General features: G+C 43.5%; 1 protein-coding gene and 1 long non-coding RNA gene across 2 annotated transcripts; one reads left to right on the top strand and one right to left on the bottom strand.

The window, feature by feature from the left end:
* Positions 1 to 3,814: 3,814 nt before the first annotated feature.
* LOC117963123 (uncharacterized) lies at positions 3,815 to 7,690 on the bottom strand. The gene is made up of 4 exons (XR_009308360.1): positions 7,616 to 7,690; positions 5,646 to 5,663; positions 5,260 to 5,345; positions 3,815 to 3,847 (listed from the first exon to the last, which is right to left on the bottom strand). It is a non-coding gene; the product is annotated as an uncharacterized LOC117963123 (long non-coding RNA).
* Positions 7,691 to 16,079: 8,389 nt separating this feature from the next.
* On the top strand, positions 16,080 to 19,760 carry LOC117429829 (peptidyl-prolyl cis-trans isomerase B). Its single transcript, XM_034049685.3, has 5 exons — positions 16,080 to 16,275; positions 18,114 to 18,227; positions 18,494 to 18,587; positions 19,009 to 19,193; positions 19,323 to 19,760. Exons 1-5 carry the CDS (start codon positions 16,141 to 16,143, stop codon positions 19,443 to 19,445), a joined length of 651 nt encoding a protein of 216 aa, XP_033905576.1. The 5' UTR covers positions 16,080 to 16,140; the 3' UTR covers positions 19,446 to 19,760.
* Positions 19,761 to 20,344: the final 584 nt, after the last annotated feature.

Raw genomic sequence — 20,344 nt, 5'->3', positions numbered from 1 at the left:
TCCTTCATAAAATATATTTTATTTTAGCACTGGTTAAGTGTATGAGGAAATAAACCAACTCCGAAGAGGATAGACGCCCAAGACCTTGTTGAGGGCTGTTTACACTCGCGAGGGAGATGTTTTTTTTTGTTAGACACAATCAGCCTCAAAGTATTTTCAGCATACTTTTATAAATGTTATTAGAATCAACAGCAGCACTGCAGGAGTCTCATAGGGCGCCTGGCCAGCAGGGTCCGCTGTAGCGTGATGAGGAGAAACAGTCCCTGCTGATTTAGCCTCCCTAACCCGCGATAGTGCCAGAGCCAATGCAACGTTCCCTCAACGAAGACTGCTGACTTTATACAGCCAGGATGTGAACCTGCGCTCCTCTGACTGTATGACTGACCCTGCACAGCACACAGCCAGGGTTCGAACCTGCGCTCCCCTGACTGTATGACTCACCCTGCACAGCACACAGCCAGGGTTCGGACCTGCGCTCCCCTGACTGTACGACTCACCCTGCACAGCACACAGCCAGGGTTCGGACCTGCGCTCCCCTGACTGTATGACTGTATGACTGACCCTGCACAGCACACAGCCAGGGTTCGAACCTGTGCTCCCCTGACTGTATGACTGTATGACTGACCCTGCACAGCACACAGCCAGGGTTCGAACCTGTGCTCCCATGACTGTATGATTGTATGACTCACCCTGCACAGCACACAGCTGAATATCAAACAGCCTGTGAGTGTAGCTTTGTGCCTGGTGTCGATACAGGGTCTGCTTTCTCAGGGCTGGTGGTGTGGCCTCCTTGTGGGTGTACAGTACCTGTGAGGCTGTTTGGCTGGATCTGCTGGCTGCTCCCCTGGCTGACTCCCCTCTCCTGCAGCTCTCTCTCCAGCTCAGTGATTCGGGCTGCCTGCCTCCTCACCTCTGTCTCCCTCATGGATATCTGCAACCCCAGCTCCTGCTGGACACTGCTCAGAGTGGTCTGGACAGGGACAAGCAGAGACAGACAGAGAGTCAAAGTGTGAACATCTCCAGTGTTAACTGCTGGACACTGCTCGGAGTGGTATGTACAGAACATCTCTATTCTTAACTGCTGGACACTGATCAGGTGAAATGACCTAGGAAGTGCAAGTGGAACAGATGGAATAGATGAGAAGCAAACTGAGAACTTGTTATCACCTACTGTTGCTCCAGATGCCATTTTTAAAATGAAAATACATGGTGGCAATATCAGATGTTTCTTCAGATACTGCACCTTTGAGGCTCATGAATGAACGAATGGAATTGCATGACAGGTAATATTTTTGAAAGTATTTTGCAATCTACAACCACTTTAAAGTCTTCTTCAGCTTAGTAAAGTTAGACATGTTTCCTTCATTGAAAAGCTTTGTGAATAAGAACCAATGTTTACAACTTAACCTTGTATTCACAACTGAAGAAATTCAAGGTTATACAATGACTTTAATAAAACAAAAATATCAGGAAAATAAAAATTATGTCCCTTTTAAATAATGCTGTGGTACCTTTGTGGTTTCCAGTTGGGATCTGAAATACTGGCTTTCCAGAAACTTGGCCTCGTTTTGCTTTAACAGCTCTGTGACAGGATTGACCGAGGTTTGAGACTCAGAGACAGTTTTAAAGTTCAAAAATAAAGTTTTTAATAAACAAAAATACAAAATAAACCAGCACGAGGGCCAAACAAAAAGATTTCAAACACAAAATACCAACACAAATCAAAAACTTACAAAATAAAGTTTCCAGGCTGGGCGTTGCCTTCACTGGAACAGAAAAACAGCACATACAAACACACTCTTGCTTCTAGAACTCTCCTTCAACTCTCTCCTAGCCAGGGCCTCTCCCCTGGCTTTTATCCCCTGTGGCTGGAGCCCAATTAATCAATAATTGCTAATTAGTCAATTAGGGCTCCAGCCACATTCTCACATGTTTTTCTGGCAGGGAGGAATTTTAACCCCCTCCCTGCCAGTCCCAACCATGATCATAAAGACGGGGCAGTCCCCCGTCACATATCCCCCCCCTTGTGCCAAGCACAACATGGCCTAAATGGCCACCTCCCCCCTCAGTCTCAGTCCCGGAAGAGGGGGAAGCACAGTGTCCATGATGGTGGCCATGGTGGGACGTCCGGCACCACCCAATTCTTCGTGGCCAGCAGCTCCCTCTTCCGGGGCTCCGGCCACACACTATCTTGCCACGAAAGTGCCGCTGGGGGAGCTGGTCTCCTGACCTCCCTCCCCCTCTTCATGGCCAGCAACTCCCCTCCATGGGGCTCCGGCCATAGTGTAGCGACCCCAGGCGAAGCAGGATCCCTGGCAACCCCAGGCGAAGCAGGATTCCCGAAGACCCCAAGCGACGGCAGCAGCAGCGGACCCTCGGGAGGCGACGGCAGCAGCAGCGGACCCTCGGGAGGCGACGGCAGCAGCAGCGGACCCTCGGGAGGCGACGGCAGCTCCTCTCCTTCTGACTCTCGGGACGGCGGCTCCTCCCCTTCTGGCTCTCGGGACGGCGGCTCCTCCCCTTCTGGCTCTCGGGACGGCGGCTCCTCCCCTTCTGGCTCTCGGGACAGCGGCTCCTCCCCTTCTGGCTCTCGGGACGGCGGCTCCTCCCCTTCTGGCTCTCGGGACGGCGGCTCCTCCCCTTCTGGCTCTCGGGACGGCGGCTCCTCCCCTTCTGGCTCTCGGGACGACAGCTCACCCCTCTCTGGCTCTCGGGATGACGGCTCACCCCTCTCTGGCTCTCGGGATGACAGCTCCACCTTCTTTATTGGAATAATTGGGGCATCTCCCATATCTATCGCCAGGTAATTAACGACCATCAGGGCCAGCTCTGCGAAGGACGCTGGGTGATGCTGTTCCTCCCACTTTTCCCACCTCCCCCCATCTCGACGCCACAGCGTGTTGATAACTATGGGGAGGTCGTGGAAGAGGTCCGCCTCAGGGTGCATCAACCAGTCCCATATTTCCTGGGATGGTGGTGAAGGCGGTGATGTTAGAAGAGGGGGGGTGGCTGCCGAGGACGGGGTTTGCAGCTGCTCCTGGTCCCGATTGTGGGGGCATCCTGCCCAGTTGTGGCCATCCACCTCACAGCGCCCACACCAGTCAGCTGGTGGCCCATCTGGACAGGACCTCCACCAATGATCCAGCATCCCGCACCATGAGCACCAGGGGAAAAGACTGGCTGGGTCCTCCAGCTGGGGTGGCTGTTGTTGCAGCAGCCTACATTTCTTCACCTGCTGCATCTCCTGCCTTTGCCGCTGTCTGCTCTTCTTCCCCATTTTCTCTTCTTTTTTCTTTAAAAAAAAAAACTCCCAAAATTCAAGGAAAAAGAAAAAAAAAAAGACTGCTGAGCCTCCAGGTGGCGCTATCCCACTTCTGACACCAAATGTGACAGGATTGACCGAGGTTTGAGACTCAGAGACAGTTTTAAAGTTCAAAAATAAAGTTTTTAATAAACAAAAATACAAAATAAACCAGCACGAGGGCCAAACAAAAAGATTTCAAACACAAAATACCAACACAAATCAAAAACTTACAAAATAAAGTTTCCAGGCTGGGCGTTGCCTTCACTGGAACAGAAAAACAGCACATACAAACACTCTTGCTTCTAGAACTCTCCTTCAACTCTCTCCTAGCCAGGGCCTCTCCCCTGGCTTTTATCCCCTGTGGCTGGAGCCCAATTAATCAATAATTGCTAATTAGTCAATTAGGGCTCCAGCCACATTCTCACATGTTTTTCTGGCAGGGAGGAATTTTAACCCCCTCCCTGCCAGTCCCAACCATGATCATAAAGACGGGGCAGTCCCCCGTCACAAGCTCTTTCAGTCTTTCATCCTTGTACTCAAGATCTGAAACATAAAACAGCACAAAACCGTGTGAGGGAGCTGAACGCACTCCCTGATCCTGTGTGAGGAGGGAGCTGAACGCACTCCCTAATCCTGTGTGAGGGAGCTGAACGCACTCCCTGATCCTGTGTGAGGAGGGAGCTGAACGCACTCCCTGATCCTGTATGAGGGAGCTGAACGCACTCCCTGATCCTGTGTGAGGAGGGAGCTGAACGCACTCCCTGATCCTGTGTGAGGGAGCTGAACGCACTCCCTGATCCTGTGTGAGGAGGGAGCTGAACGCACTCCCTGATCCTGTGTGAGGGAGCTGAACGCACTCCCTGATCCTGTGTGAGGGAGCTGAACGCACTCCCTGATCCTGTGTGAGGGAGCTGAACGCACTCCCTGATCCTGTGTGAGGGAGCTGAACGCACTCCCTGATCCTGTGTGAGGGAGCTGAACGCACTCCCTGATCCTGTGTGAGGAGGGAGCTGAACGCACTCCCTGATCCTGTGTGAGGAGGGAGTGGAACACACTCCCTGATCCTGTGTGAGGAGGGAGCTGAACGCACTCCCTAATCCTGTGTGAGGGAGCTGAACGCACTCCCTGATCCTGTGTGAGGGAGCTGAACGCACTCCCTGATCCTGTGTGAGGGAGCTGAACGCATCCTGATCCTGTGTGAGGAGGGAGTGGAACGCACTCCCTGATCCTGTGTGAGGAGGGAGCTGAACGCACTCCCTGATCCTGTGTGAGGAGGGAGTGGAACACACTCCCTGATCCTGTGTGAGGAGGGAGCTGAACACACTCCCTGATCCTGTGTGAGGGAGCTGAACGCACCCTGATCCTGTGTGAGGAGGGAGCTGAACGCACTCCCTGATCCTGTGTGAGGAGGGAGCTGAACACACTCCTTGATCCTGTGTGAGGATGGAGCTGAATGCACTCCCTGATCCTGTGTGAGGGAACTGAACGCACCCTGATCCTGTGTGAGGAGGGAGCTGAACGCACTCCCTGATCCTGTGTGAGGAGGGAGCTGAACAAACTCCCTGATCCTGTGTGAGGAGGGAGCTGAACACACTCCTTGATCCTGTGTGAGGATGGAGCTGAATGCACTCCCTGATCCTGTGTGAGGGAACTGAACGCACCCTGATCCTGTGTGAGGAGGGAGCTGAACGCACTCCCTGATCCTGTGTGAGGAGGGAGCTGAACAAACTCCCTGATCCTGTGTGAGGAGGGAGCTGAACGCACTCCCTGATCCTGTGTGACGATGGAGCTGAACGCACTCCCTGATCCTGTGTCAGGGAGCTGAATGCACCCTGATCCTGTGTGAGGGAGCTGAACGCACTCCCTGATCCTGTGTGAGGAGGGAGCTGTACGCACTCCCTTAGGGGTCGATGAAGTTGTGAGGAATGCCAGTGCCCCCAGGTGGTGATGCCTACCTGCCTGTGTCTGCAGCAGTTTGCCAGTCAGCTGGAGGATGTCCTCTCTGGCCTGGTTCACTGCCTTGTCCAGCCTACTGCGAGACCTGCACAGCGGGGACAGACAAAGGACACTTCACAAGAGTTTACCTTAATAAAAGCATAGTGTAATAAAGCAGAGGGAAAGCATTGTAAAGCCTAAATAAGTATGGTAAAACATATTAAAACAAAAAAATTGGCAAACTATGGTACCTGCATATTGTTACCATGAGAGAAAAATGGGGACATTATAATAAGGGCTGTATTGATGAGGACAAGAATTCAGCCAGCCAGTAAATCCCAAAACAGATTTAAATACAAGGGCATGACAGAGGCTAACCAATCTTTACATGCATAAAAATACTTACTTGTCCTCAGCAGATTTCCTTTAAAAAGAAATGGACATGGACACATTTAGTTTAATGCAAGTAAACAGACATAAACTTCTTAAACTCATTAAAGACAAGTTTATAATGCGTACATTTAACAGCCACAAGAGGGCGCCTGTAAGTCATCGAACACAAGCAACAGGAAGTATGATTTTGTTTTTCCATGACAATAGCCAGCAACATCTCTCACTGCACCAAATAATAGACTGAGGAAATGATTATATGATGTTGTGAGGCTACTTCGTAGCGTTTGCAGTCCTGGCTCTGATACCGGGCGCTGATATGTTGGACAGAGCAGATTCAATCTAAACGAAAGCTGTTATCTTATTGGTTCAGACACTGTGCACGATGCTGTTTGACTTGGTGTATTTACCATTGGCTCACAGGATAGGCTCTGAACAAACATTCTTCCCTTGCTATTACAGCTACTTGGCTACAGGAGGAGTTCATCATGTTTACAAGGGCTGTTCAAAAGCTCTCAGCTCAACACAGAAGGAGGCTGAAAGAGAGGCAACTGTGTCCAGCACAGTAACCACAGGAAACCAAACAGGAAGCGGTCACTGGGTGCCAGTCTATATCAATAATTAACACACTGTGTTGAGAAAGAGTTCAAGTTTTTTAGAAAGGCCTGTTGTGGTGTCTATAGGAATTTAGCATTTTGCTGTTGCAGAATATTGATTGGATTAAAATGAAGAAATAATAATATTGGTTTATAGGTGAGAAATAGGTGGTCCCTTATAAAAGCTGACCTTAGTAAAAGCACAATAAAGTATAATGCAGCAAAGTTAAAGCATGGTAAAGCATGGGTAAGCATCGTAAAGCCCAGAGAGGTTTGGTAAAGCATATTTAAAGACATAGAAATGCATAACTTAACCATGGGAAAACTGCTAAATTATCATACAAATTTCACGTGTTCAATTTTCTAAGGGCTATTAGGATCTGGTTTATATCATAAAACAGACCACGTGCAGCAGTATTTAGAGTGTTGTACTAAATTAATGTCACAATACAAAATAAAATTGGCACAATAAAAGGGGGCCCCGAAAATTCACAGCATGTTACTTATGTTAAGAGGGAATAAAGGCATGTTTCTCTGCTAACTAATCAACCCTCACAAACAGACAGCAGCTCCAGGTAATATTGGGCTTGTTTGTACCCTTCAGTGTCAGTTGTTATTCAAGACAAAGGAAAGGGTTAAATGGGTAAATACCCGTGATGAATTCGTAGAAAGCCTGAAGCTCATAAACACACAAGTCCTTGCTTGCCCTAAAATAAACAACCATGAATATCAGCATTAAGTTGATTAAACAATGGTCACAGTGCAAACTAGCATGTGATACTAGTTATAAACTTCCTGTATAAACACTAATATAACCCTTCCAACATGCCTCAGGAGGGGAAGGTATATAAAGCAGCCTCACTCACTTTTTCTTTTTGTCATTTCCTTATCTTTTTATTAAGATTTAATCAGTTCTGTTCCTCCATCATTGAATTGTAATTATTTTTTGCATCAGGATCTAATCTGCATGCCTGTAGAATCCTAGTTACCACCTCCTTTTGAGTGCTTCCTAATTCAAGAGAAATCATCTAAGTATTTCTAAAGAGCTGAAACATTACTGCATCATGCGATTCCTTTGGAACCTGGCAGTACTCCAGAGAAGGCAGCAACTTCGAACATGTAATCTTAATTTAGTTTTATTAGTAAAAAAAAAAGCCTAGAAAGCCTTGGTAAAACTACTAGCATAGAAAGCGTGGTTTAAAAAATGAATCAAATCATCTTCCACCATTCCTAAGCTGTTGAACATTTCCCAACCCAATCTCCCTACATATTTAACGAAATAAACCAATTTCATTTCTATAGAGTCAGTTGTGCACAAGCACCCCTGGGCATTTTACAAAAATAGAGCTAAAAAGAGCTCTAAACTTGCAGGCGCAGTGGAGAGCCTCACCTCTTTTGGGTGTTGGAAATGGCCGTGCTGCTCATGTAGCTGATGATCTCTTGGCTGATCTCTGCCAGCCTGATAGCTGCCCTTTACCTGTCAAACAAGCACACGCAGCCTTGAAGGATTACACAACTAGAACGTTTTTTTTTTTTTCTGGAAAGTCAATGGGTTGGGAATTTAACCAAACAAATTAGATACAATTTACCATAGACTAATTAGCCTTGGTACTCAAGATAATGTTTTAACATTTAAAGCAATTGTATCTTATAAACTAATCCCATGCATGTCCTACGCCATGGATATAAAACACTTTACAAGTCTCAACTGTGAAATAAACTTTTTAACATGATTTCTGGTACTGCACTAGGTATGCAAGCATTGCTTTCTGATAACACTTTCTTGGTCCTGCCTTTCCTGTCCTTAACCAACCAGCTGCTTCATTTACCTGACTTCAGCCAGTAACATGCTTTGACCCAGTTCTGAGGTGACATGACCCTGGAAGCAACAGATTTCCTAAGAGAAAAGCATGTAACTGGAGAACTCTCTATAAAACCTAGTATAGTAGCAGATGTCATGTTTTAAAATTAAAATACATGTTTGCAATAACATGTGTTTCTTTCAAAACTGCACATTTCAAACCTATACAGTGAATTTGTTGTAAATGTGAAAGGTTTGGCCAGATAATTACATGAGAGGGGTGAAGCTGGCCATTACCTGCATGGCCACATCGTCCAGTTCAATGTCCATGTCTTCAGAGGTGGAGATGCTGTCCTCCTCCCCCAGCTTAGCATTCTGGATAAAAAACTACACAAGAGCATTCGGTCACTGGCCATCCAGAAAACAAATGACTCACGTCAGGGTTAAACTCACTAAAGCCACATTTCTACCTGCCAAGTGGAGTTTTATAAACCCGATTTCCCCCAAGAATGGAGTCAAAATGCGCCTTGACAGTTCCCTTTGATAATGTACGTGTGCATTACCCATAACTACTAAACACGCCATAGTGCTAAATTAGAACTGGCCAGACATTAAAAGAAACTTAAGAAACTCAGTGACTTACTTTTTGACCAGGTGTCTTTCTCTATGTCTTCTAGTCGAATCACAAGTCATGGAATTTATTACGTTTCTTTCAGTATTTCGAAATATATTGTGTAGCTTTTATAAATCTCAAGGACAGAAAGTTAGGAACTTCAAATATGTTTCTAGTGTTTCAGAAAGAAGGACTTGCACACGGATGGCTTCAATGAATATCCTTATCCTTATGGTGGAAGTGCATGTGACAGCTTCCCAGAGCTGTAGCCCCTTGGCTTTCAATGCAGCATGACAAGGCCTGCCCAGTCCAGCTGCTTCATGACTCACCTCGTTGAGCTGGGAGGGAATGTGCTTCCTCTCTCCGCAGAGCTGCTGGTATTCCACTGCCCAGTCCAGCTGCTTCATGACTCACCTCGTTGAGCTGGGAGGGAATGTGCTTCCTCTCTCCACAGAGCTGCTGGTACCCCACGATGAACACTGTCATCTGCTGCTGGTATTTGTTCACCTGTTCACCTACAATCACTTCTAAATGTGCCTGGAGAGACAATGGCAGAATCAACAATGATGTGCATATTAAATAGTAATATGCCCTTAAAGAAACGTAGCTGTAAACTTGGATTTGACCAGAATAGCCCATACTTTGTACATACTTCATAACGGCAGGCAATACTGGAAAACCCTTAACATCTGCATCGGTATCAACAAATTTCAGGGAACCCCAAATTAGACACCAACCCAAATGTTTTTTGGTTTTTTTTACAAAGAAACAATCTGTCAATTCTTGCTAAAGCCTTCATGACCCAAGACTGGAGTTGTGCTTTCCAGTGGCGGTGTTCTGTATACACTGACGTTCCAGGAACACCAGAGAGACTATCCTGATGGGCACGATGGTCAATGCAGCCCCTGCATCGAGACCAGCTGCTTGCACTACCATTCCCCTTGTGAAGTCACCCAGATCTTTGTTTTGAGCAATATAACATGTAATAATATAATTTGAGACATACAGACAGCTCCAGGATACACCCCAATTCTGTTACTCTAAATAGTTTGTGCGAATCACCTTTCATCACAATATGAGAAGCGCTTCTCTAAATATATCACAATGTGATATATGTACATCCTTGTCGCTGAGGATATGCATAAACAGCCCCACCAAATGTCATTCTGCAGTTGTAGGTAGTTAGTAAGCACGGGGTCTCCACTAGGAGGACGTGTATTTATTTCTCATGTGGAAATTCCTCTCACCATGTCCTCCACAAACTGCATGTTAGCCTGCTGCAGACTCTCCAGGGACGGGCGGTTACTGGCCAATTCAAACGCCTGCACCATCTACAACACAAAACAAGGATTCATTTCAAACATCTCAATCTGTGCAAGTCCTTCATAAGTCCTGCCTTCTTAAACAAAAGGAAAACCCCATTTGAAGTTTCTGGCATGGTGTTCGTCCTCTGACTATCATTTTGCTGTACATAAACTTTATTTTCACTTGTTTTAGGGTGGAACTCCCGTTTACTGCCACCACATTATAAACTCCCTCTCTGTGCAGAAGGTATTGGGACTCCACTTGGCCCCACATGTCAGCTTTGAACATGGATTTTCATTAGGCAAGCCATGCTTTTAACTGTCTTGCAATTCCTGTCCCTCATCACTGGCTTCTTTCCTGTCAATAACCAATTAGCTGCTTCCCCAATTCACTGCTTTCAGACAGCAATACGCTTTGACCCAAAAGACACTGCAGGGGTGAAATGACCAAAGAAGTAAGGCAGTAACAGACTTCCTGGAAGGCCAGGCAAGTAAACTGATAACGTTTTGTAGTACCAGATGTCTGCACATGTTACACCCATGTAGCTAATTGAGAGTACAGAACAGGTTATTTTGTTAGCTACAGTTATTAGCTATTAAGGGTCCTGTTTTTTAATTTTAAAAAGGTCAGATAAGTGCTGCTTCTGCTGGCTGCTGGTTATTTTCCAGCAGCTCTTTATGCAGCTTGTTTATCCAGACTGTACCACGTTATCGTGGGATAACAGGATTAGGAATCCCAATGAAAGTGAATGGCAGAGGTAGCCCACTGGTCAGCTAATTCTCTATTGAGAGCTGAACTGTTCTCCAACACACTTTGCTTGAGAGAGGAAAGCTTGATGTACCAGCTACTGTACATTTATAATAAGATATCAGCCGGTTCTTACGTGCTGGACTCTCCTCTTGATCTTCTCCAGCTCGTCTCGGGTCTGCTCCTTGCTCCGTGCGAGACTGGAGTGCGCGTGCGCGGTCAGTGCGGCCTGCGCCTGGCTGCTCTCAGACTCCGGCAGCCCCAGCCTTGGCGTCGATTCTGAACCCTGGACACTCATGGTGAAGATGGGAAGTCAACCTTCTCTCCACTGCCACTTGAGATAATACTTCCTGTGCAATCAATTGGGTGGAATAACAAAGTTAGCAGACAAGTTGCGAACCCCTGCTCTAGGCTTTAACTTAGCAGTTACAGTCAAGCCCTTTTAATATCACTTCAAAGGGACTGACAGTAAATAGGGACGGTTCACCAAACCTGAAGAACATCAAACACGGATGAACTGTGTAGGTTTGCTCACCACTGCCTGATGTACACTAACATGGGTCTGTTATCATTGCAGTCTCATACTGCCTCTCTGCTTAACAAGGTGATGGTCCTTGATACTTGCAATCCATGTTAACAAGTGAAGTGAATGAGTGTTATATTTGAAGGAACGCTGACTAGAACAAAGATAGACCAGACAGAGCTCCTGAATCCTGGCATCAGTTACACATTGACATTCAAAAGGCAGCTTCACTGTGTGAATTTCAATATTTGATTCAGAATTATTCTCTTGTTCAAAGTATACGTAATCATTGAACAATGAGAAATGTATGTGTGTGTGAATGGAGGATTTGGCTGCTTTTTAATGTCTCAAGAAACTCAATAGAGTTTAATATTGCTTATGTGAAAAAAAGACTCATTCTGCCATGGCATTTGACGATGCCCTCCATGGATCACACGGATGCTGGTTGTTGCCATTGCTTGTCTTGCCTGAAAGACACTTCTACATGATAAAGCCAGCTTCCTAGTAAGTTACAAGTAGAGCACCAGAAAAGATCTGTAAACAAATGGGGACTTTCAAAACAAATAACTACTTATTACTTAACCTAAAAGATAAGCCATCAAATGTACAATTATAATGATTTAAGATGAGCTGTCAACAGTAACTACTCCATTGCACCAACATGAAATAGAACAGTTCTCAGAGTAAAGTGTTTCTGCCCCTGTACTTTCAGTTCCTACTGGATAGCCAGCACTGGTTTATCAATCACTCGACTTTAAAATGAAACAGTAAAGTGACTTTAAATGGACCAAGCAGCAGCTCTTAACCGCCATTCCTTCACACACATCATAAACTGAGTGAACACATGTCAAGCAGACACGCGTTTTGATGAATATCTTTATCAGAGTCGATGGTTTGTGTTACAAGTATCAGATAATTCGTTTTTTTTTACGAAAAGAAATCTCAGTTGTATACTATGAATTGAGCACCACAGCCCACCCGTTAACTGGTGATGTGCCACATAGTATAGTGTCACTGCAATGGTGTTGTGCTAAGGGCAATGGTAGCACGAGGGGAGGCACGAGTCATTGTACATGCCAATTGCATGGCAATGGTAGATTCTAGATACAATGTAATCAATGGAACACTGTGGTACCGTATCAAGTTCCATATTCAATAAACTGCTTTCATTATTTCAGAGATAACAAGAAATGAAAGAAGCAGTAACTGATATGTATTATTGAATAACGTTTTAGTATTGTAGCGATAGTTCCACAAAGGAAACTAAAAGAACGCTCAGGTTTGTAATGCTAACATGTCTATGCATATATTTATTAATGAATTCGTCGAACAGGATACGCAGTGCTGGTCCATATACGAAGAGTGCAACAAAGTTAACATACATGTATACATTATTTGTATTGCATGTCCAGCTCCATACATTTTACAAATATTTTGTGACGATACGATTTTTGGCAATACCTATACTCATCCTATTAAAGTAATAATAATAATAATAATAATAATAATAATAATAATAACTTTTGCAAGTGAAGTTTAAACGAACTGCATATAATATAATAGCAAATATACAGTTGCGTTTAAAAATATAATTTATATTTGTGTAATAGTAGAAAAATATGTATAAATATCTTTAAAAAAAAATTTAACTACAGTGCCTTGCGAAAGTATTCGGCTCCCTTGAACTTTGCGACCTTTTGCCACATTTCAGGCTTCAAACATAAAGATATGAAACTGTAATTTTTTGTGAAGAATCAACAACAAGTGGGACACAATCATGAAGTGGAACAAAATTTATTGGATATTTCAAACTTTTTTAACAAATAAAAAACTGAAAAATTGGGCGTGCAAAATTATTCAGCCCCCTTAAGTTAATACTTTGTAGCGCCACCTTTTGCTGCGATTACAGCTGTAAGTCGCTTGGGGTATGTCTCTATCAGTTTTGCACATCGAGAGACTGAAATTTTTGCCCATTCCTCCTTGCAAAACAGCTCGAGCTCAGTGAGGTTGGATGGAGAGCATTTGTGAACAGCAGTTTTCAGTTCTTTCCACAGATTCTCGATTGGATTCAGGTCTGGACTTTGACTTGGCCATTCTAACACCTGGATATGTTTATTTGTGAACCATTCCATTGTAGATTTTGCTTTATGTTTTGGATCATTGTCTTGTTGGAAGACAAATCTCTGTCCCAGTCTCAGGTCTTTTGCAGACTCCATCAGGTTTTCTTCCAGAATGGTCCTGTATTTGGCTCCATCCATCTTCCCATCAATTTTAACCATCTTCCCTGTCCCTGCTGAAGAAAAGCAGGCCCAAACCATGATGCTGCCACCACCATGTTTGACAGTGGGGATGGTGTGTTCAGGGTGATGAGCTGTGTTGCTTTTACGTCAAACATAACGTTTTGCATTGTTGCCAAAAAGTTCGATTTTGGTTTCATCTGACCAGAGCACCTTCTTCCACATGTTTGGTGTGTCTCCCAGGTGGCTTGTGGCAAACTGTAAACGACACTTTTTATGGATATCTTTAAGAAATGGCTTTCTTCTTGCCACTCTTCCATAAAGGCCAGATTTGTGTAGTATACGACTGATTGTTGTCCTATGGACAGAGTCTCCCACCTCAGCTGTAGATCTCTGCAGTTCATCCAGAGTGACCATGGGCCTCTTGGCTGCATCTCTGATCAGTCTTCTCCTTGTATGAGCTGAAAGTTTAGAGGGACGGCCAGGTCTTGGTAGATTTGCAGTGGTCTGATACTCCTTCCATTTCAATATTATCGCTTGCACAGTGCTCCTTGGGATGTTTAAAGCTTGGGAAATCTTTTTGTATCCAAATCCGGCTTTAAACTTCTCCACAACAGTATCTCGGACCTGCCTGGTGTGTTCCTTGTTCTTCATGATGCTCTCTGCGCTTTAAACGGACCTCTGAGACTATCACAGTGCAGGTGCATTTATACGGAGACTTGATTACACACAGGTGGATTCTATTTATCATCATTAGTCATTTAGGTCAACATTGGATCATTCAGAGATCCTCACTGAACTTCTGGAGAGAGTTTGCTGCACTGAAAGTAAAGGGGCTGAATAATTTTGCACGCCCAATTTTTCAGTTTTTTATTTGTTAAAAAAGTTTGAAATATCCAATAAATTTCGTTCCACTTCATGATTGTGTCCCACTTGTTGTTGATTCTTCACAAAAAATTACAGTTTCATATCTTTATGTTTGAAGCCTGAAATGTGGCAAAAGGTCGCAAAGTTCAAGGGGGCCGAATACTTTCGCAAGGCACTGTATATCAATGAAATGCGTATTGCGACACTCACCCGTCTCTCTCCTATTTCAAGCGGTATTTACGCACAAGTGACTATTTCTCAGCATAACTGCCCTGTGTGCCAGGGTACTGGTTACTATCAACAGCTATTGTGTGCTCACGAAGCTGTGGGACAGGCTAATGCAAACAGTAACACACACACAAACTCCTGCAGTGCACACCCGTCTTTCTCAGCTTCTCAAGCAGACGTGGACCAGATCTGACTCCTGCAGATATGCACACATTAAATATGAACTTTCCAATACCTTTATTGGTGTTGATATTATTTGTTGCTGAATACAAAGCTTTGGTTTTGCACGGTGGTGGATCTGTTAATCTCTGCACTGCTCATCATCATATGCAATTCTTAAACAGCGAGTTTTTAAAATCAATATAGAAACTAGATTAACTACGCCATCTATAACCTTCTACTGCTGTAAGGAAATGTCTATACAGAATGGGATTTCTAATGGGAGGAGCACTATGCCCACACACCTGCCTTTGGGTAACAAACGCGAGTGATTGTCAACAGGGTAGATTAATTTATATATATATATATATATATATATATATATATATATATATATATATATATATATATATATATATATTCACCTATATTGACATAAGTAACAGTCCTGCAGCTAAACAACGACACCCAAAGTATCTCTTAAGACTGGACTCAGTCCCTGACACCTTTCTCCTTCTCATTGGATGTTAAGCAGTCCAATCCTGTTAGACTAACGTGGACGCTTCAGAGTACCTGAAGGAGTCTCGACTGGACCAAAGACATGGGTAGCGGGTGACAATGAAATCAAAACTCTAAATATAATCAGTGTAATTACGAATAGAATAATTAAACAGTTGACCACCTTTATTTTTAACATTTCGTTTGTATTATTAATACTTATAGTAGTATTGCGTATAGTTATTATGAGTTTGATTTCAATAATTGTCAACACTTTTCTACTTAAATTCAGTTTAACCACTCGTCTTTGATTTAAATCAATAAGGATGCTGTTCAAACACTACATCCACAATTCACATGCTCGCTGTCTCCCGTTTCATTTACTGTACAAACATGTAGCCAGCAGTTCAGAAATAACATTGTTTTAATGGCGTTACTGTAAAAGCAGGAATTCAACTGTCTTTCCTAGATATTATAACAACAATACATGTACATTACAATATCATTTGACGTATTTTTTTTTTTGTATCGCTTATTGCCCTTAGAACACATATCATAAGAAATATTAACCTATGTTATTGAGATTGAATCCACCCAAATCGTACTAATTTGGAACGCACTTTACAAATGTGGAAGTGACACATTTAAAAAAAAAAAAACAATAAATAATAAATATACATAAGAATATATTTTTCCACAGTTAAATAACACAATGCCTTAAAATATATGACATATTATCGGGTGTGTGAGTTCTCCAAAGTGCATTAACACGTAATAGTAATCCAGCCCCCCTCTATTTTACAAATGGTCTCGCTCTGCGGTCCCAGTAGGTGTTCAATGGAGGCCGGCGGTCGCCCCCAGTCCCCTCCCCGGATACTGTCTCTTCCTGCCTCGAAGCTGCATTTATCCACGCCACAGCTCTACTTCAGTCTGGTTCATGCTGCGGATCCTAGAGAAGAACATGAAGCTGCTCTTTGCTATCGCCCTGATCGCCGGTTCGGTGATGTTCTTGCTTTTCCCGAGCGGCTCCGATGCAGAGGAAAAGCAGAAAGGACCCAAAGTCACTGCCAAGGTAAATCAATGCATCGACATAACACACTACAGGGAGGAATAATTACAACATAGCAGTGTTAAAGAGACAGCGCGGCTTTCTTCAAGTCTGGACTCGTCTTCAGCGCATATTCGAAAATACGAGGTTTCTCTTCATTTAAATAAATAATCATATTAGTAACACATTTTAAGGTCGCTTGGTAAATGTCAGCTCGCGTAATCTTTGTGAAATTCAGATTGAAAACATGCAAACTACAATGTAACATGTCACGTGAGCATATTACGTATGTATGGCTATAGTATTTTCGGTATTATCAGCATATATATATATATATATATATATATATATATATATATATAATGATGTGTGTGTGTGTGTGTGTGTGTGTTGCATTTGCATGAGAAATGTCAAATTAAAGGCACGCATAAGAACCACAACAGCGACAAAAATACGTGTGTTTAAATAATGTGGTGTTATATTTGCAGTCTGGTATTGTACACGTTACACCAACAGCAAATAGCAACAATTAACTTGGTATAACGCTGGATTAAAATAAATAAATAAATAGCGGCCCCTTTAAATGGACCGTAACTGACACGTCGTCTTTTTAGACCTTCAGTGTAACGAATGCATTGTTTTGTAAGCAATTAATGGCACCGCCCTAGATTGAACAGCTTTTACATACATACATACATACATACATACATACATACATACATACATACATACATACATACATACATACATACATACACACACAACATTTTAAATAAACATTGAGATTGGCCTGAATCAGTTCACTGAAGTAGACTTCAAATGCATCCTGAATTAATAAATCGGACGGAGTTGTGCTTGCGGCCTAAACATTGCACACCACCCTCCGCTCGGCGAAATCACGCATTTGCTTCCTCGGTTTGTTCTGTGTGTACAATTCAAAATGCCGTATAGTACATCCGTCCCTTTAATGCATTCTAGCTACATTCCATCCAGTGAACTACACTACGTGGCCATTTTCTTCTTGATTCTCAGCAGGGCAACCATTTACTTGAGAGGTCTGTCTGCGGGGGCGGGTTTTATAAACATATTCACAGCTGGTGCATGCATGCTGCATACAGTATAATGTGGGAATTTGTTCGTCACAATATGAAAATCAAATGTATATTCCTGCTACAGAACCTACTTGCGTAACTTTGCTTGTGTTGTAATTTGCATAATTCCTCCAAACAATCAAATACCCGGAACATTGACAGTGTATTTAGACATCTGTCGAATTGGGTTAGCGCTATCATGTATTTAAGTAGCAGTTTAAATTCTGTTTTTGAAATCTAGGGTTTACATTGTCTTAAACTCAAAACTTGGGTTTAACTTACTTTCTAATCACCCTGTAAGTGTGGTACCCCAAAAGGCAAGTTACACCCAATACAGACCAAGTACGTTATTTAGGATGGGATGGTAGACAGCACTTCATCCCTTATTTACCCTTGTCAGTAATTGATTGTGGATCTGCAGTTACGTACTCAATAGGGACATTTGAGAATTGGGTATTATCAAACCACAATGAGAGCAGTTTAACTGTATTGTGGCAGAATTCTCCCCCTTCCATGAAAATGCTGTACAAATTAGTGGTATGTTAGAGATGAATTGTAGCTGGTGTGGTTTTCAACTTCCATGAATCGTGTACAACATACTGGATTGCTTGAGAAGCAGATACCAGACATGAGTGCTACAAAGCTCCTGCCGTTCTGCGTCAGACTAATGGGATCCTGCTGCACTGGAGCCTACACTGATCCATAGGACTCCACGTCTTGTAGACCTCATGCTTTGAATCGGAAAGTGACCCAGGTTTGTTCTTGATCCAGGTGTATTTTGACATCAGAATCGGAGACGAGGACGCTGGACGCATTGTGATCGGGCTGTTTGGAAAGACTGTCCCAAAGACTGTTGAGAATTTCGTTACCCTGGCAACTGGAGAGGTTAGTACAGTAGTTACGTTACAGTAGTGCAGCATATCGATACACTAAACATGCAGACCTGGGGATGCAGGGTTGGGGAGTTGAAAATACAAAAAGGGAAAGTGTATTGGAGGACAAATTGATTTAACAGACCTAGAAGTTGGGCTTGTAAAAATGGCAGAGCCTAGACTATTGGTCAGTCTGTTACCAGTTCCCCCCTGCCAGATATCTGATAGTTGTCATTGTTTTTGATATACATGCAACACATTTTTCTTTTTTGCCCACAGAAAGGTTTTGGATTCAAGGGCAGTAAGTTCCACCGTGTCATCAAGGACTTTATGATCCAGGGTGGAGACTTCACCCGAGGCGATGGGACAGGAGGTAGGTCAAGCAGCGCACCTGGCTGTGGGATTCGTCCTGCTTCAGGAGATAGGGATAGGTGCTCTGTGGGGGGACAAGCTGGGGCACAGTTCTGTACCAGGTGCAGGCATGAACATACTGGAGAATCTCCTGCGCTGCTCTCCCCAGCAGCTGTTGGTGGAGGGAGGTTATAAAATAGGAGAATCGAAACACAAAAGGAAGTACTAATGCAACATCATTCCCTGTAAAGGGTGAGTGAGCTTGCATGCCTAAAGAGGACTTACCTTTTTAAATATCCACGATCAACCTTCCTATCTACTGCTGATTTGTAAAGCATGTGTATGGAAGAGCCCCAGTGAGTTCCACTTCTGTTTGCTGCTGGTGTTGGGCGTGTTCCTGCTGTATTCAAACCCCCTCTAATCAGCCTCCACTATCTTCTCAGGAAAGAGCATCTATGGAGACCGCTTCCCTGATGAGAACTTCAAGCTGAAGCACTACGGACCAGGCTGGCTGAGCATGGCCAACGCTGGCAAGGATACCAACGGCTCCCAGTTCTTCATCACAACTGTCCAAACCCCCTGGCTGGATGGCAAGCATGTGGTCTTCGGCAAGATCCTGGAAGGCATGGTGAGTAATCTCTTTGCTTTGTACTGGAGTCTGCTGTCTCTATAATATCAAGCAGCCCATGAAACTGATTTTAAAAGCTACAATTTGGGTTAAAGAAGCTAATGGGGATTCTCGTTTCTTACCTTGCAGGATGTTGTTAAGAAGATTGAAGCCACCAAGACAGACGGCAGAGACAGGCCCCTGAAAGACGTAGTTGTCGCTGACAGTGGTAAAATTGAAGTAGAAAAACCATTTGCGATCGCAAAGGAATAGGCGAAAGAGGGTTCAGAAGAAATAGTTCTCCTGGAGCCGTTTCTTTTCTGGAGGAGAGGCAGATTATACCAGTGCCCAAAGGGGTATTTAACACCTGCCCTGTCCTCTGTGGGGCAACGCCCACCCCCACATCTGACCATCGTAACCAAGACAGTGATGTCATCTCTCTGTCGCTCAAGTAATGTCTGACTAGTAAAGGGCTCGCAAGTTTGTGAAAGACCATGGGTCCACTTCCAAAGACATTCCAAAATGTGACTAAAGGTGCTGAATTTTTGTAAAGAGCACTCGACAAATTAAAGTTTCAACGTTTTGTTACTGTTTTGTTCCATTGTGATTATTTTTCTGCTGACACGGACATAAATACACACAACTGGAATTTGATTAGGCTTTCAAAAGCGATTTCAGTAGCGCTGCTGGTTAAATTGACCCTCTTTTGAGACAGAATATATTCCATAAATGTACTCTTCCTGTCTGGTTAGCAACTCTGTTCTTTCTAATTCATTCATAACTTTCAACACAGTCATCAGCTTTCTTTATTTTTACTACAACCCTTTTTGTACCCTTTTTTATATGCATAAGTAGTTCTGTGACTGACTAGGTGTATTATCTAAAGTTTAGTGCTTAGTAGACTTTTTAAGGTAAAGTTAACTAAAATATGTGCATGAAAGCTTTATTTAAATGTATTTTAAAAATTAAAATTTCACATGTTTTGCAGAGTGTCTGGGTTCAGTAATCAAAATACATTGAAGGGAAGGTGCCTGTTTGCCTGCTGCAGTGTGAAATGAAACTATGTCAGCAGCTTAGATGAAAATGATTTTTTTTTTTAACTGCATGTTTTAAATTATATTTAAACATGTGCCACCTCAGATTTAAATGTGGAATACACATTTTGAGCAATC

The sequence above is a fragment of the Acipenser ruthenus genome, chromosome 24, assembly GCF_902713425.1.
Source record: "Acipenser ruthenus chromosome 24, fAciRut3.2 maternal haplotype, whole genome shotgun sequence".
NCBI classification, from domain to species: Eukaryota; Metazoa; Chordata; class Actinopteri; order Acipenseriformes; family Acipenseridae; genus Acipenser; species Acipenser ruthenus.
The sequence above is the reverse complement of the archived record's forward strand: the minus strand, read 5'-3'. Positions and strand labels throughout refer to the sequence as shown.